Source organism: Rhododendron vialii, chromosome 3a (assembly GCF_030253575.1).
Source record: "Rhododendron vialii isolate Sample 1 chromosome 3a, ASM3025357v1".
Lineage (NCBI taxonomy): Eukaryota > Viridiplantae > Streptophyta > Magnoliopsida > Ericales > Ericaceae > Rhododendron > Rhododendron vialii.
The window spans coordinates 36,076,508-36,095,652 of NC_080559.1; the positions used below are offsets into that span (position 1 = coordinate 36,076,508).

General features: G+C 36.2%; 1 protein-coding gene across 3 annotated transcripts; it reads right to left on the minus strand.

Moving 5' to 3' along the window:
- Window positions 1–503: 503 nt before the first annotated feature.
- Window positions 504–13,594, minus strand: LOC131320946 (lupeol synthase-like). 3 transcript variants are annotated; one of them, XM_058351874.1, is made up of 19 exons: window positions 13,494–13,594; window positions 12,773–12,997; window positions 7,508–7,693; window positions 6,843–6,932; window positions 6,326–6,547; window positions 6,131–6,215; window positions 5,833–5,999; window positions 5,521–5,709; window positions 5,293–5,406; window positions 4,964–5,083; window positions 4,758–4,880; window positions 4,570–4,668; window positions 4,374–4,430; window positions 4,236–4,282; window positions 4,000–4,143; window positions 3,660–3,837; window positions 2,387–2,467; window positions 2,049–2,132; window positions 504–858 (listed from the first exon to the last, which is right to left on the minus strand). In XM_058351874.1, the coding sequence occupies exons 2-19, from the start codon at window positions 12,968–12,970 to the stop codon at window positions 745–747; spliced, it is 2,298 nt and encodes a 765-aa protein (XP_058207857.1). In that variant the 5' UTR covers window positions 12,971–12,997; window positions 13,494–13,594; the 3' UTR covers window positions 504–744. The 3 variants fall into 3 exon arrangements, with proteins under 3 accessions (XP_058207857.1, XP_058207859.1, XP_058207858.1); XM_058351876.1 differs by lacking the exon at window positions 4,570–4,668 and having other exon boundaries at window positions 13,494–13,592; XM_058351875.1 differs by lacking the exon at window positions 2,387–2,467 and having other exon boundaries at window positions 13,494–13,592.
- Between the last annotated feature and the right edge of the window lie 5,551 nt (window positions 13,595–19,145).

Consider the following 19,145-nt stretch of genomic DNA (forward strand, 5'->3'; position numbering starts at 1 on the left):
CTTCAAACCAACTTCACTTGCGCGGTGGCTGAAGAGGGAGATGGGAAGCCAGTGAACAGAGGTACTGGCCGGCTAAGAGAGGAGTGGCGGAGATCGAGGAAGGCGGTAGGAAAACGCTGACCTTGCGGCGAGGGAGGAGGAAGGAGAAAGGAGAAAAAGGAAAAAGAGAAAGGAAGAAAACAAGAACAAGGGAGAAAATCATCTGAATAGGAGCAAAACCCTCCCCTCCCGCCACTGGAAAGGCCATAGGAGACCCTAGGATGGGAAGGAGGAAGGGCGACGGCTGAGGAAACCTAAGAGATGCTTCGATCATTAGTGTGAAATCTCGAAATGAGTCTCATTCAATACGTGTGCACTTGGTGTACACCGATGCATGCCACACGGTGTTCATTCCACAGGAATAATCAAACTAATGAGAATGAGTCCATCAAAGAAACAACAACAAATGGTAAACAAAGTAATTCACTTGCATTTAACAATGGGGACAAAAATTACAAGCTCCAAATTAACAATATACCAGTGAAGCAGTAAAATAGGAAGAATTGTATATCATAATACAAGTTTTTCAATCAAGTATATTAGTTACATAAAAACAACGTCCGGAGAAACATAGTAACATACATACATGACAAGAAACGCTAGGGCATGGTTTTTTTTTTTTTGAGATGACAAACAGGGCATGGCCTTTTAGCTATCAAGTTTTGCTCGGTATATTTCCTGCATGTCCTCTGGGCATGTAGACAATTATGCATACAGAACACGACGGCGATATTCACTAAGAGCCCATATTGGGAAGATATTTCGATACGACGAGTAGTTCAGAGTACAGTTTTTCATGAATACTCCCGTAGTGACTCCCTGCAAACCATAATCACTAATTAGATGTATCGGACATCATCATGCTGAGTAACCAAACCTTCATCTTTTATGTTTGTTATTTTGGTAATGGTTCTAATATACTATTATGTTGACTACTCCACATTTCCACGGTGAATGAAGCCATTACGTTTATGCCTTAAAAATTCATTTACAATTGTCATTTTGGCAGATTGTCTCTGTTGAAGGTATAAATAATAAAGTTGTCCGTCTCTATAATAGTGTAAACTTTTAGGTGATTTGATGATTTACTATCTAATATCGTATTAGAGTAGACAATAGATCATGCGTTCAAATCTCACCGCTTACCTAATGGAGGAGAGCCTAACTACATGTGAGGGAGCGTGTTGAAAGTATAAATAATAAAGTTGTCAAGCTTTTAGATTAGTTGTTGGTTAAAAATCTAATAGTCTCCAAGGTGCATTATCCATCAAAACTTAAGAGAAAAAAAAAATTCCAATAATTGTTTTTTACAAGTAGTAAAATATCTTCTAATAATTGTTGTTTCCAATAATTGGGGACTACATGAGTTCTTTTGTTGTTGTTGTTGTAATTGCGTACTCGGACGTCATGGTATCACATCTGAGTGGTATTTGTATTCTAAATCTTGGACTTTGAAGCTAATTAATTATAAGAACTTTTAATAGCGATATAAAGGTTAATGTATTCTCTACAGCTCGTAAAGTGACTAAGAGCATCCACAATGTAATAATCAAAACTAAGAGATTGCTAAAATTAGCAATGTTTGCTCAAAAAAATGCTCACATTGTAATAACCAAACTTAGCAACCACTTAGCAACTCATCAAATTTTGACATTTGAATAACCAAACTTAACAACTTTTACCAATAACCAAACCCAATAATCAAATTCAAAACTAAAAAATTAAAAAACACCTCACATTATAATCGTCTCATCAAGACGAATAATTTGGTGTGGTCGGGTGCGTAATTGGAACTCGTTTGCAATTGGACATAGATGCATTGCATATTGTGGGGTTTTTTTTATAGGGATACAAAAATAACCAATGTGGAGATTAAGTTTGTTAGGTTTGATTATGAACTAAATGGATAATCAAATGCTGACGTAACACATTTTGGTTATCGATTTTGATTATTCCCATTGCGGATGCTCTAACAAGTAGAAAAGGAGGAGGATACAAATATTCATTACCTGTTGAGGGAAATCACCATCTTCCATTTGCGAATTTATCAATAACCTAATTCCACGGTGTATAGGCGTTGGATCAACTTCAGCCTAAATTCAAGAATACTTTCCTGATCAGTACTACAAGTCATATGATGGTTTTTATGAGAGAGAGAGAGAGAGAGAGAGAGAGAGAGAGAGAGAGAGAGAGAGAGAGAGAGAGATTAATGCCAGTATACTTTCATCTGTTGTGGGCTTCCTAACAGAATAAACTTCCAAATCCCGAGTTAGTTACCCGCCAATTATATGCAAACCATTAGCAAAGGTTCACTTTTGTGAGTTCAAAAACAAATTGTCGTACTAACCTGCCCAGCATCAATGAGGGACAATAGAGCCCATGCTGTCTGTACCAAATTCGACTTGTTGCCATCTAGATTTGTATACACCTTTCAGGTTTTAAAACAAAAAAAAGCAATGAGAAAGGAGGAGAAAAAGGAAGAAAGATGAAAAAGCTAGTGTCTGATGGATCCTATGTACGGACATATCGTCGGAGGTAACATATCAGTGTCAGACACTTTTTGGACAGCAACACCCTCCGAACACGTGTCCAACACTTACATTCAAAGTGTCCTATTTTCTCTCAACATTTATTGTTTGAACACTCCGGGGACACTCTATAAATTGCAACACACTCGGGGGACACTCTATAAATTGCTACAAACACTCTTGGGACACTCACAAATCAAGTCGGAGGTGTTAAACAAAATAGTAAACTTAGAAAAGATGTATTTTCTCTGATGAATGATGACTTACTGATTTTGAAGACATAGAAATGATATGAAGCTTTTTGATGGAATACTTTTCTCGATGATTGTATTGATCATAAATATGGTCTATTTGATTTGGAGGGAAAGAAATCTCAGGGAAAAGTTTTAGGAGCTTGCTTATGCGGAGTATTTTGGCTGCTGCAGTTTATTTGATTTGGAGGGAAAGAAATCTCAGGTTTTTTCAAGGGAAGACTCTGCATGTGGATCTTCTTGCTCTGCAATTGGTGAATTCGATCAGGGATTTTCTGAGTTCGAGAAGAGGTGTGAGACCCTCTGCCCGTAATAAGCCTTTGGCTGTTAGTTGGAACCTTCCCAGGTGTATATTCTCTCAGTTTGAAGTGTATGGGATTTTTGTAGGGCCTAGCTCTGTTTTGTTTGACAATTGTTTGTTAGAATGGAGGTTTCCTTTTCTTCTTGTTATACTGGGGTATGCCCCTTTGAGGTTGTATGCATTTTGAGCTTCTAATGAAATTTTTGCTTATCCCAAAAGGAAAAAAAAAAAAAAATTGGTCTAAGCCTTCAAGGTATATATGCTGTTACATATTTAGAATTAGAGCCTTATTTTCCAATTTTATTCATACAATAGCATACATAAATAGGTTTCAAAACATGTCCTCCAACGTGTCATGTCCTCAATATTTTGAAATTTACTTATCGGAGTGTCGGTATTGTGTCTGTGCCGTGTTGCGTTTCCATGTCCGTGCTACATAAGTCATGGATCCTTTTGATGAAGTCTAAAGGCTTGCTTTGAAAGCAAATTTTTTTTTCTCTGGAAATGAATGATACATTATAATATTGTAGAATTTCATACCTTATTTGCGCTTGAAAGATAGCTCTCTCCCCATCCGCCATCAGGCAGCTGCTTTGATATCAAAAATTTGCAAGCTTTCCGCAATGTGGGACAGTTATGGTACTTTCTTCCACAAGCTACCAACCCTTCAACTGCAAACCATGCGCCGTAGGTATAACAAATGCCCCAACAGCCGTACCTGTTTACATTCAATCTTAAAGTAAAAATTGAAGTTCTAGTACTAACATGGATAATGAACATCAATAAATTAAGATTGATGGAGATGTATATTCAATTGCTTCTGTAGCCGAAGTCTGGCATCTATTTTACAAAGCACCAAAGTAGTGAAGAAGAAACCTACCACGAACCATCAGGATTTTGAGTTTCTTCGATATATTTTATAGCTCTAGTGATGCAGCTATCTATCTCCTTTGTGCGGTGTCCAGGATGTAACTGTCTAAATAGTACCAGGCCCTGGATTGCCGATGCTGTGCATTCTACATACCTAAAGAACAAAGCACCAGGAGAAGTGTCAAGTGTACAAATACTTATAATAATGCAACCTCAAGAATTAAAGTTATGGTTGCAAAATCGTACTCTCTCTCAATAAGAACATCTTCGAAAAATTCAGTAGGGTTGAACTTCTGAAATAGATGCAAACAACTATGCGTTACTCAGTCAATGTCAATACAGTGAAATGAGATAGGAATGGCATGCCATTGCATCATATGTTACCTCCAACCAGCTAAAGGCTCTCTGAGGCTCCCAAGCTGGGAAACCACCATTGCTACTCTGTTTAGAAATTACGAAAAGTTTACTAATCCATAGTGAACTTTGTTTACTAAAGCAGTCTGATTGTAGAGAAAATAAACCGAAGATAATGATTAGCAAGCAAAATGAGCTAGAACTAGACTCTTTGTCATATCCTTACTTGTAGGGAAAGAATAACATTGACAGCATCATATAAATGATTAGTTTCCATCTTTTCTCCAACGAGTCTAGGTGACATTTGGGAGAATAGAAGTGCACACTGTAAAGAATATAAAACAGAACAAAAAATAAGAAATGTCAATCAACAAGTACCATTGCGGATTCACATGCATGACGGGCTTTACATACCTTCAATCCTTCTGCCGTGCAATCTGAGACTTGCCAACCATGATCTTGCATTGAAAATGTCCATGCCCCTTTTGAAGTGTGTCGGTACATACTTTCAAAGTCCCCAGAAGGGTTTTCTTGGACCTAGAAAATAATTTGATTCATGTTATTAGGTACTCCACTAGATTAATTTGCAGTAATTCTTGGATCCGAATCCAAAGTTATACCTGTGAAGCTTTGACAAAGTCATGCCCTTTCCTAAGGGTGGTGGCAAACTCATCAACAAGATCACTAGCGATGATTGCTTGATTAGCGAATGCTGCATCCCACATTTGGCAGCCAAAACTCTGCACAGATTAGGTTTGCCAAAACATTTTAGCCTAATACACAGATAAATGATGATTCTAATTGTAAGGCACTTCTGTCATTTTTTGGCTACCCAAACATCAGAATGACCATTCTTATTTCTAAAGGAATAAGGGATGACCATGCTATTCTCGCCTTCATTCAAGTGAGACAAACACTGCCTTAGATTTGATGATTTGGTGAAGTTTACCTGCATCTTCATGCCATCTTCAGCTAGCCAAAAATAATCTGGGATCCGAGCTAGGTGACGCTTGTATGCTTCTGAGTATGGATCTTCCACATAACAAGCAATCAAGCATAAAACCTGTGTGCCCAAGTAAGCATTGTGGATCAACTAGCATTCTCAATATTGCTGATAATCACTTATAGATATTATGATTTCCAACTATAAAAAAATTAATTACAGCATTTTATTTACCTTCTCTACACATCCAATGCAAAGGTATCTACTGTTCTCATCTTCGTAGTGTACGTGTTCCATGGCGATTCCCAGAGCCTTCTCTCTCAGTTTAGAGAAAGGCCAATGCATTAGCACTGGCTCGGCAAAGTGGTGGAGGACTCCCCAAACCATATCTTGTACTAGAGGATGTGGGTAGTAGAGATCCTCCTGCAGTCACATTAGAGCGGGTAACCTGCATAATGTTTCCTCACAAGCAACCTGAAATCTTGCCTTTTTATTTTTGGTCTCTGAATTCTACCATCGGCTAACATGAAAACCTAGAAAACTAACCTTTGCACAAGTGTTTCGGGCTTTATTCCAGTTAATTTGATGATAAGGCTCGGTATAGAGCTCCTGTCTTAAAGATCGAACCATTGTCGTGATTGGACCGACAAACCTCCTTCCATATAAATATGACATGGGCATGTATACCAAGCGACAATAACATAACATTTTGCCTGCACAGAAGATGATGAAGGTCATGAGTTTTGGATTTTGTATGTACATGCGAAATGTTTGCATATTATATGATTCATCATGTTTTTGGGAATGAGATTAACTGATTTCATGCAGTTTTTAGTTAAAAAACCTGGATGGATAGGAAAGAACTTAGGGAGCAACCAGAACTCCGGTGGCATGGGGTTGCAGCCTTCCCACTCATACACCCCAAGAACCTACCCAACACACCAAAAAAGAAGAAGCACCCTTCAAAATATTAATGATCTAAATACAAGAAACACGTTGCTACCCAAAAAGCTTCTATAAAAGAGGAAGTGAGGCTGACCGTAAGCCAGAACTTTCCCCATGAAGGGATACCAACAGCACCACCATGGTCAAGGATCCATTTGCGACCTCTAGCCACCACCATGGCCATACCACCACCACCTTCTTTCACATGATCTTCTGCTCCTCCTTGTCCCAGCAACCTCAAACATATATAGCTTAGGCACGAACCAAAAATGGTGCTGTGCCCCTCTATGTGTATTCCCCACCCTCCATCTTCATTCTGCACAATTGCGCATCACATCACAACACATCCACAACCACAACCACAACCACAACACATAATTAAGCAAAACTATAAACTAACATTATACCACTAAAGTTAACTACTACTGACTTTTAGTAGTAATAAATAACAAACCCAAAACAAAAATGAGAAAGAAAAAATTTTCCTACAGGAAACTTATTGTTCACTCCACTACAAAGAGTAAAGTACTGTTTTCCTAATTGTGTTTTTCGAAGAATAAGAATAAGAGGAGGAGGAGACTGGAGATCAGGAGATTGTGTTTTACTTTTACCTGGTGATTGCATATGTAGCGAATGATCTCCTTCTGGTGTTCTGGTGACAGAATCTCGTTGACTGCTCCTGTCACATAAAGAGCTATAACCTGCATATGAAAAGATTAAGGACATATTCTCGAAACAGACGGTGCTTAAAAATGAAATCAATTGTAATTTTCAATAAGCTAGTAGTGTTACCAATTAAATATATTGACAATGTTTTATATGGCTAGAATAGAAGGAGGGACAAGGGAAGTGCGTTTAAGCGAATATGAGTTTTTTTTTTTTTTTTTGTCAATAATCTGTGTACGAGGTGTGTATAATATAAAAACTACTTTAAAAGGAAAAATATATGCGTTGAAATGGAACATATTTTGACACACCAAATATGATAATCATAATTTTTGTATATATATTACTTGGGATCAAAATTTGTAGCAGTGAGAAGCGGTCCAATACAAATGGGCCAAAAATGAAGCACGGGTTAACAACTTATCTCAATGAGCTCAGGGAATCCTGATTATAAGTTGTGGCCTTTCTTAGGAACCGTTTGGTTAATAGCTGCTTATTTGGATTTGTTTTTTCTTTTTCCCCTCGCAGTGAAGCTTGTTTAAATTTATTGGCTAAAACTTTTCGGAATTTATGGGCAGTAAATGGGTTGAAGAAGAAGAAGAAGAGTTACCAAAGGAGGAAGGAAAAACAATGGGCCAGCAGATTCAGCAGGCCAGTGGCCATCATGGGCCTGAATGGTTGAATAGAAGCTTATGGCTCTTCTCAGAGTGGTGGTCACTGCTTCCTCTGTTATATCTTCTGTTTCTTTCACTTTGATAGCTGCTGGAATAGCTCCACATGGATTCTCCTTTCTAAGCTGTTATTTTCCAAATCGAAGATCAAGACAAACAATCAGAAGCCATGCATTATCGATCTCATTATCTGAATTTTAGATGAGGTTCACAACCACATGATTATGAAACCACCCAATGGACCAAATTTGAATTCCATACTTGAGTGAATCAATTTAATTTTTGTTTTGGTTCATGAGAGGTTTGAGAACTTTTCATGTTGAGAGAAAAACTATTGTCGAATATCCATGATATTAGCTTTTGTATTCCTTTTTTCAGTTGCGGAAGATTCACCAAAACAAAATTTTGTAAGAGAATCCAGGAGACTCTTCCGAGCTAGACCTCACAAATAGTTGGTGAAGCACGTGGAAATTAAAAAATTCACAAGAGAGTAGATAAAATGCAAAGTGGGACAAGATTCATTCTGCATTCTACATAAGGGATTCCTTAGTCTACGTTAGCAAATTAACCTCGCTTCCTTTCCGCAATTTCTTCAAATAGGAACCACTATGTGATTGTTATTTATTTCCTTATTTATCTATACTCAAGTGATATTTATTAGTGATATACTGTAATTAAGACGTATTGTGGTGGTACTTTTTTGGCAATAAATGTAGAGAGATATTATACTATGGACAAATGTTTTATTTTCACTTAGTTACCGACTTCCAACTGATTTATATTTTACAGACTTATTCTACTCATAATCTCTACCTAGTGAATGGTTTAAATCACATTTTTTTAGCTCGGGACAGCAAAGCCCCCCCCCCCCCCCCCCCCCCCCCCCCCCCCCCAATTCCCTATTTTAAAGTGACAGCTCTCAATTCAAAGCCTATTATGTCAATGTCGGTTCGATACACACTTTGGGACGAGAGTTATTTTTTTCCCTTTGAAACCTCATCAGCTAGAGACAGAGAGGATTGATAAAACTGCGCATCCCATTTTATTTATGGAGGGGTATTTCTGTATTTCTGTCTATTTGGGTCATAGTCTTCTTGAAGGTTTCATCTACGTACAATAACAAGACAAGCCTGGCTTCTGTCTATTTGGGTCATAGTCTTCTTGAAGGTTTCATCTACGTACAATGACAAGACAAGCCTGGCGTCTGTGTCCTCTGGCCTAGTGCCATGGAATTTTATAGAAGAAAGTGAATGCCACAGTTTATCGATAATTTAGTGAAGGATGGGTGCATGCATGATATGGTGTGGGTCACGTTTAAGTGGAATTCTTTTGTTCGAGATAATGAGATCAAAAGGGACCAATGAGAGATGGAGGACGGCACAGGCACGGACATGATCAATTTTCCCGAGAATACTGATATGAAAGATAACAAGAGTATCTGTTTTAGCTGGCAAGAGATGCGTATATCATGTGTCCAAGGAGCGTACTAATTTGGATACAAATTAAATGGTTATTTGTGATGCTCCACCCCATATGAAAAGAGCTAGCGTTACAAATACTTGTTGTATTCAATTGCCTCCATTATGCTAAATGTTCGGGCCTTGTTTGTTTGGTAATTTTGGATATTTTAGTTTTGATAGTGGATGAAGAGAGAAATGAGATAATGATTGGAGAAGGGGTAATGAGTGTAGAGAGATAGAAAGAGAAATGAATTACTAATAATTAGAAAAATGGAGTAATGATTGAAGAAAGATATAAAGTAATGATTGGAAAACAAAGTTAAAACAAAGTAAAATTTGAAAACGAACAAAGCCCTTATTTTTTAAGTACTTATTTTTCGTTTTACAATATAAGTCATTCTCTTACAATATGTCATCTTTGATTCACAAAAAGAAGTATAATTATTTCTCTTAGCAAAACAAGGCTTCAAACTTTTCCGTGTCTCCAAGGTCTAGCCGAAAATGGTTTGTTGCTATTGAATTGATGGGACCAGTCCCAATTGAGTCTAAACCATTAATTTAAATTCGTTCTCTCGAGCAACAATGATGGCTAGTTTTTCGGAGTTTTTTTTTTTTAGTATTATAAACTGGTTTTTTAAGCTCTTTTAAAACTGGCTAATTCTTTAATTTATAAAAATGTTACATTTTTGTATTTCTTCTTGCGTATATTTTTATAGCCCTGAATTCCAACTCTCGTGTTTTAGCGTACTAATGGCTTGACGGCTCAAGTGGGAAATCCCATACCCAATTTAGCTGGTTGTACGTTGAGAAAAAAGGGGGAAAAAGAAAGAAAGGAAGAGAACCGACTTGGCCTATGCTATTTAGGAGTATTTATCAACCAAACCCAAACTGCTTAGTATTATACTAAGTGTATTATGTCGGACCGTTTTTTATCATCTCTCTTAAAATTAATTGGAGTTATGGAAGGTTTCAATTAAGTCTTTTATAAGATTTGATATCGCATTCGCAAGTTAGGAAGTGATATTGTGTAACTTAATCCACGGGGGCACTCCAGACCCAACAATCCCTTTCTTAAGATGACACTCCCGCAATTCAAACCCATGACCTTTTGGCTCTAATAACTCATGTCGGACCGCTTTTTCACTATCTTTCCTAAGACCAATTTGTATTAGGGAAGATTTCAATTAATTGTTTTATGACATTTGACATCACATCCGCAAGTCTGTTTTTAGAACGGTCGCAGAAATAACAATGTGTAACCAAATTCATGAGGTACTCTGGGCCCAACACTCTAGTAATTCTTTTTGAAGTAGCTATCAAACAATATTCATATTATATAATTTTAGCAATATACGTCGAGAGCCGTTGAAAATGCACGCAAAACCGCAACGGACAATTAAATAGAGACAGATGGAGTATGAATTTTATTTGCTAGATCTCGATTGATTCTATAAACACAATTTCAAAATTACATAAAACATTATACAATTAAAATGGTATAAGCATTTAAAAACTACACAAACACACAAAACAAACTTACAAATTGGTACTGTGGGAGTACGTTGTTTGACAAAGAAGCAACTAAGAAAATAGGGAAAATTTCTGTTATATTCCTTCAACTTTGAGAAAAAATTCACCTTGGTCCTTCACATTTCAATTTGGACAAATATATACTTGCATTTTGGAATTGGTTTCAATGTCATCCTTGTGTTGGATGCCGTTTGTTTTTTGACGGCAAATGGTCATGTGCTGACAGTTTTTTGGGGTACAATTGCCCATTCTCTCTCTCTCTCAAATCTCCACCCCCTTCCACGAAGAAGCCCAGCCAGTGCAAAACTCCAACTGGTTTTTCCTCCAATTTTCATCAATGGACTATTAAACTAATCTAACTAGTACAAGATACTTGATGTTTATTTAATTAGTGGTATATTTTATTCAAGGGGATGAATTCCAGATTTTCAGTAGAACAAAATACAAAATTAATCAAGTAACCCCATTCCAAAAACACTCCTCCATGAACTCCGCTGCCTTGCCTTTCTTTGTGAACAGAGAGACTGACTTGATAAATGAATTCCATCTTAAAAGCCACCTCTCCTTTCTCAACGAAGGTCCAAAAAGCTCGGATTTTTACAACCCACATCAAGATTTAGTTTCCGCTGCCGGCGCCGGAGCTACTCGGTGAGTGATACTCCCCTGCTTTTGGATATGACATGGACCCTAGTTTTGGTGTGGGGAAGAGAGAGAATGGGGTTTTGAGGGAGGAGTGGAATGACAATCTACCTCTAAAAAACAGTCATGTGCGGGGTACATGACCATTTGCCATCCAAAAAACAAACGGCAACCAACACATGGATGACATTGAAATCAATTTCAAAATGCAAGTATATATCTGTCCAAATTAAAATGTGAAGAACCAAAGTGAATTTTCATTCAAAGTCGAAGGGATATAACAAAAATTTTCTCAAGAAAATAGTATATAATAAGAGATGCAAGACAGATGCAGAATGTTTTGTGGGTAATAAAACAGAAAGACTACGGCCACAGAAGGAAAAAGCGGTGGTCGGCCACCGCATGCCCTTTGGGGCCTACTCCGGGTTCCACACGGATGATCCAATCCGTTCAATAATTTTTAAAAAAAAACCAAGTGGGTTACGCTAGAAATCAGCTCAATCCGATATGTGTAGGTGCTCGGATCAAGCTTCTCATCTTTGGAAAATCGGAAAAACCGTTTTCCGATTTTCCGAAGATGAGAAGCTTGATCCGAGCACTTACACATATCGGATCGAGCTGATTTCTCTCGTGACCCACTTGGTTTTTTTTTTTAAATTATTGAACGGATCGGATCATCCGTGTGGGGGCCCGGAGTGGGCCGTCACGGCGTGCGGTGGCCGGCCACCGCTTTTTTCCTTCGGTGGCTGTAGATTTTGGGATTCTAGTTTTCAAAAACCAATTCGTGTTTGTCTAAGATTTTTATCATTAGATTATGAAATTCTGGAGATTCCTAGCTAGAAGCTGAAAAACAACTTAAAATCTGTTTCTGGAGAAACTAAAATTGAGGTGCTTTTGAGACCATGTTTTAAATTCTAAATTATTTGAAAGCTAATTTTTCATCTTTTGTACTAGTAGGCAAGAGTTTAAATTCTGCCCACCCTTTAGGTTCCACCGCTATTTTTGTGGGCAGCACCAGACATTTATTGCAATAATTTGAACTATTAATTTTGTAAAGCCCACAAAATAGTATATATCTCAATAATAAATAAGCTTGATCGGACATTGAAAGGTAGATAAAAAAAATAAAAAAATTTGTTTTCAAAATGAATGGTCAAGCAAAATTCAATTTTTTATGTATTTATTCATGTTCGATCAAGATTATTTTTTGCATGAATATACTACTTTGCGGACCCTACAAGATGAAAGATTTAAGTTATTATAATGAATGCAAATCGTGGGGTTTCCCCCCTTAGGTGGAAAGAATTTCAACTTAGTAAACCATACTAACAAAAAATGTTTACACCGTTAGTATGTATACTGGACCACAAGAATCCATAAAATGCGCCACAAAATTTGTAAAGGTTGTACCATACCACCATACACTGAAAAATAAAACGGTTAAAAAAATGCGTAAAATTAGCTTAAAAAATTCATAAAGGGCACGTGAACCGAATATATTTTTTTTTGTACCTAAGTAAGCTGATGTGGACCCATCTTGAGATATTAGACGGAGAGGAGTGAGAGATTACGTACTTGCATACGCATAAAGAGATCAGCACTCTGTTTGATTTGGAAACGATTCTTGGTAAATTCATCACGATATCTTTCAACTTGATCACGTTCCTGTGGATTTCCAGCTTCATGATCGAATTCCCAGTGTTGCCGTCCCACATGATTGTTAGTTGTTGTCAACCATGGTCCCTCCCGTTCTGCTATCTTCAGCTTCCACATTTTTCTGATCTCAATCTTTCCTTTCCCCTTTAACACAAAGTAAAAGAAAATTACCCAAAAAGAAACACAAATTAAGCAAAAGAAGGAGCTTAAACCAACATTGTTTGTATATATGGTCATTCACTACTCAACCATTAGACCACTACTTAATTCATCGCTTGAGATTCATCAAAAATTTCAATTAAAAATTTCCTAACCCGCCCCAGTTGTCCAACATCCACTGATCAGTTAAAAGAGTTTTCTTTTTTCCATGGTTTTAAAAATGTTTCTACCTAGGTGTCCAAAAAAAAAAAAAAAAACACACTTTGAGCTAGCACCGGTAATGTTTAAGTGTTTTTATATTTCTTTGTTTAATTTGTTTAAAGTGTCTGGACCAATTTTCACATACCTTAATTAATCCTGAAGGACCAAGCAAATATCTAGAGATAATATATATATATATATATATATATATATATATATATATATATATAATATAGAAAACAGAACAAGCAGATATCTATATCTCTATAAAATCATATACCTTCGTCGACAGTTAGACAGTGGATTGCAAATACTGTGGAATTGGAATGTGATTATGCGTGTGCTTATGTGAGAGAGAGAGAGAGACACACACACACACACTCTTTTGCGGTGCAATATTCCTACTGCTTATATAGACGTGAGAGAGAGAGAGGTTCTTTTTCTTTTTTTATTTATCCTCAGAGAGAGAGAGAGAGAGAGAGAGAGAGAGAGAGAGATTATGACGCGTGTTTTCGCAATTTGAATTCTTGGAACTTGGAAGCCGTATATTACTACGCCAGCCTTTAAGTCACTCCTTAATAATTGGGCCTTCTTCGAGTGTGCTAATAAGTGTTGAAATGACCCTCAAATAATTGAATGCAATTTTGTCCATCCTTTTTAAAAGACGAGGGACATTATTTTTTTTTTTATTAATTGAAATAGTATAGATTTTATCTTTGTAGTATATTTTTTGGTAAGTATAATATTATTTTATAATAGAATTCACATAATTTCAACCAATAAAATATAGGGTAATATTCACTCTCTTAAGTGGAGGGTGAACAAAACTCAACTCCAACTAATTAGCCCAATCCAGTTTAAAAAAAAAAAAGAAAGAGAGAAAAAAAGAAAACCAAACCTATATATAGCCTCATCCCCTCCCCTAACCTGTCAAATTTGAGACTCCTAATGAAATTCTCAAAAAAAAATATTACACCCTCCCAATACTCCCCCATCTTTGGTTAAAGCCGTACAATTCATTCAAACAAGCACCGTTGATTTCTCACTGTGTAAATCATCGTACAATTACCAATGGGCTTGCATGTAGTCCAGTTGGTAACTTCTTGCTCTTCTTTGTGAAAAACTATCCGTTGTGGACGGTTTGTGGGTTCAGGACTATGAATAACTTTTGAATTCTTTATGGACTAACTTACTAACCTCATTAACTCCCGCTGATGTATACAATATTGGCAAAATAAATCATCATACAATTTGAGTATTTTTAAAGGTGACCATATATTCTGCATTTTGATTATGGGTTTTGCAATCATGATTATTGATTTTATCCTTGATTTGTTGCCTTCCAAATCGGATTTGCTATGCTTTGCTGCTGAAGATTGATGTTAATGATAATATCCTTGATTAATTTGTTGCCTTCCAAATCGGATGATTATTGATTACAAATTACTCCATATGGAAATGTTAATGATAATATCCTTGATTTGTTGCCTTCCAAATCGGATGATTATTGATTACAAATTACTCCATACGGAAATATTCTAAAACATACCATATATAAAGTATTAAATACCATTTTTTTTTGTCAAATGATAGAAGAGATCATTTTACATCAGATATGAAGTACAAAATAAAAATTCGGGATATTACATCAATTAATTATGAGAGTCCACAAGACAACCAAACTCAACAACTCAATTAATATACTAAGAAATAAACCCATTATAGGATAGAGACAAAGAAATAAATAAAAATTCTCTAAGGGAAAAACACCCACACGCAGGTGGAAAGACTCAAACTCCCGATCTGATATGCAAGAGTCTTGACTAACTGCGCTAGTCTAGTTGGTTATAGTATAAATACCATATGAGCTTAGTATTAACTATTAGAGCATCTCCTTGACAAATGGACTTCCTTGTCCTTTGCTCTCAAAAGTAGTCAGAACCTTACTTTAACGTTCTCAAATTGTCCTTTTATTGATTTTCTTTCCTAAATTGTTGTTACGTAGTATTTTCTTTCGGAAAATTCTAAAATCAACCTAATGGGTTGACAATAATAAGTGTGTGAATGTGCATTAAAGAGTGTAAAAAGCACACAGAAATACGTATTTTCTAGTGTGCTTATCGTCAGCTTAGTAGGCTGACAATAACAAGACTGTTTTCTTTCAACAGACTTTGGCCATTCCCCTCTACGTTTTGTCTCTTTCTCTTCGATTTGACATCTCATGACCAGGGTTTTTGGAGTACAAAGTTGACATGAGCCTTTATCATTTTCAAGGTATGCTATTCATATTTTCTACTGGAGTACTCTCTTTTTCTTTTCTTTTTCTGCATTGACCTATTTATTTCTTTTATTAGTGGCCTATTCATATTATGTACTCTCTCCGTCCCATAATATTTGTCCGGTCTGCAAAACGAAAACATAAAAATAATATAATTTTTGTAAGAAAAGTTGGAAAAAAATTCAACAATTTAGTAGATCTTGACGAGTTCTTTTAACTTATGAAAAAAATTTGAATTTTTTCTTGAAAGAAATACATTATTTTATAGTACTCATTTTGCGGACAGAACAAATATTATGAGACGGAAGGAATACTAAAACTTGGGATGGCATGGTACATTCTCAGGTAGCTTGCCCTAGGGGCGGCAGATTACGAGGGGAATAGGGTACCAATTTTTTGGGTCCGTACTAAACTTGTCTGTTATGAGATTTTTCCCCTTTCTTATGCATATTTATGGCTTTATTGTTGTGGAAAAAATGTTTAAGTAAACTTTAGTATTTTTTGTCAATTTTCTTTGTCATCATAAGATACCATAATCTTTTTTTATGCAGGTAATGAATTTTGTGGTTTGAAGACAAACGTAGTGCTCAATTGAAGAATGTATCTCTGAAATGGGCTTTCATTATTTTCAGGAGAGAGATATTTTTGTTTTGTTGAGCTTAAAAGTACTAGCACTTGGTATTTCATTGGGCAATGTTTTTTGTTTTTTGTTTTTTGAGGAATGTGCTTAGGATTATATTTCCGGGAGAGATGATATTTTATGTTTTTGTTGAGCTTAAAAGTACTAGCAATTGATACTTTGTTGGGCAATGTTATTTGAGGTTTGTATTCAGAATTTTAGTATGAATTTGGGATGAATGATTACACTGGTTGTTTTAGGTGAAAAAAATGGCCTTCCTATTGTGAAATGTTTTTCATGAAAATTTTCCTATTGTGATATGTTTGTTCTCAGCAGAAAAGTTAAAATTGAGACTCCTTTGATCTTGTGTTTGTTTATTAGAGGTGGGGGCAATACCAATTAAAGAAAAAAAAAAGTGGGGAACAATATAAAAGGAAAAAATTGAAACACGGAAAAGGCCGAGGCCTTGTTCGTTTAACATATTTACTTTATTTTTCAATCATTACCCTATATCTTTCCCCAATCATTACTTTATTTCTTCAATATTAATTTCATTTATCTCCCTATCTTTTTCCAATCATTACCCCTCTCTCCAATTATTACACTATTTCTCTCTCCACTCACTACCAAAACTAAAATACCCAAAGTTACCAAACGAACAAGGTCCGAGTTTTTATGTAGGGTTGGATTTGCTTAGCTGTCAAAAGACTTTGGGGTCTTCACTTTTGAAATTTTGTACAGCTAGAAGAATGGCAGGCATTTTTAGGATTAGGAAAGGGCAATTTGGGAACGTTAAATTGAGGCTCTGACTACTTTTGAGAGCAAAGGACAAGGAAGTCCATTTGTCAAGGAGAGCATTTAATGGTCGTGGCAGTAAAAAAAGCTTCGTGGCATTATCGGCTCCCATTATAATAAGCAAAATTAGAAGTCTTTCAGTAAATAACCAAATTACACTCATTCCATAATCAAATTTAACAATTTTTATCAATAATCAAAACTCAATAACTCAAAAACACCCCACGTTAGAATCGTTTCATTGAGACGAATAATTTGGTGTGGTCGAGTGCGTAATTGAAACTCGTTTACAATTGGACAAATGTGCGCGCATTGTGTATGGTGGGGTATTTTTTGGTTAGGGATGCAAAAATAATCAATGTGGAGGTAGAAGTTGTTAAATTTGATTATGAACTAAATGGATAATCAGATGCTGTTGTGGTACATTTTGGTTATTGATTTTGATTATCAGCATTGCGGATGCACTTATCAGTCATATTACTATTAGTCCGAAAAAATACTTACGAGATTATATGCATTCTCTTGTTCCTTTACAATTTTGTTTGGCTTAACGAGAGCGTGCAGGATTTTTTCGCAGGCTAATTTATCAAGACAGATTGTATGGTACTGATATTTTTCACCAAATTGCAAAAATAATGCAATTTTCCGTTGATGAAGTGATCAATACATGGAGAAAGAAGACAACGATGAAAATGCAATGAATGTGGAGCTTCGATCCAATTAAGATTTCCACAATTAATTCCTCTCTCTCTCTCAACTTTTCTACCACCTACAAGTACGTGGTTTCATAAAAGGGAGGAGGCGGACCCAAAATTTTTGATAAATAGGGGCTCATATTATAAGTTACTCTAGTGATGTCTCTTTTTCAAAAGAAGGAGAGTGATGAATTTCACTTATCATTTTATATAAGATTGTTATTTCTTTAATCGACGGTCCGGAAGTGCACAACACAGTACCGCACATCACCATCCTCCGGTTCAATTGAATGAACCCATATGTTTATAACTTCTTAAAACGAGGGAGTGTTTCCACTAACCAACAAGTTGTGTTGGTTATGTCCTTATTCAAAAAAAATTCACATTCGTAAGTTTTGCGCCAAACTTTTGTTCGTCTCAACGAGAAGAATCGAAAAAATAAGAAATTATGACTTTTACACAAGTATATGTGCTAGTAAAATCAAAAGGAAAAGACATGGCGGTAACTATATATGAAACTTCACCTTATATAAAACAGGAAGGGGTGTATTTGTAAAAAAGAGTTTGTAAAAATTTAAAACTCTACGAAATAGTCTGACAAATATCCACATAAGGAATCTGATAAAAAATAAATTCACATAAGGAAATTTAGTGTAAATTTATCATAATGCCTAAGGATATTAATGCAGTTTTACATAATCGAGTGGGGGCCAATGCCCTCGCTAGCCCTTACTTCGGTTCGCCCCTGGAGGCAGCACCACCACCTTCACCCCTCGCCCCACCTCTCTACTCTCATCCTCTGCCCATTCCCCAAACCGGCCCTCTTCATCTTCGATACCAACAGAGTCAAATCCGACATCCTAGCATCGAAGTTGACGATGTTTCAGCTCCGACAATTTTGGAAACGAATTAGACGACAAATTTGACAGATCTAGCAATGGTGTTTGATGGTGAAGACCGACCGAATAAGGGGCGGTTTTCTTTTTCGTTTTATGTTTTTTTTTTCTCTGCCCATCGTGGAATATTTCCCCTCCTTTGATGAATCTTTTGCATTTCTCGGGGTTGCACTCCTTCAAAAACTTTGTGAATTTCATTTGTGCTGTATTTTTATGGTTGAGCTTCCCATTTTTGGGTTCTCTATCACCTTACCTTTGTGTTACACTACCCCAAACTCATTAATTTTCAAGCTTGCTTGGGAGTATGTGTTAATAGATCGAGCTCCTAGGCCTGCGTCTCGGTGATTGTGGTTTGGGTCCTTTTCAATCTTTCATAATTGAATTCTATTATCGTATTTTGTGATAGTTGTGGATAGATTTTAGAATACTATAGCTACAGATTCTGATGCAGATAGATTTTAGATTTTCATAAAAACAAATAAACGTTTTTACTATGACCATGAATTTATGATTAAGCTGCAACGAAAGCTGAAACTGTTTGCTGCGAAAAGTTAAAAATTAGCTTTTAGATTACTTAGAATCTAAAATCTCATTTGAAAAGTACCATTAACCTAGCTTTTCTAAAAGCAAATCTTAGACAATTTTTGAG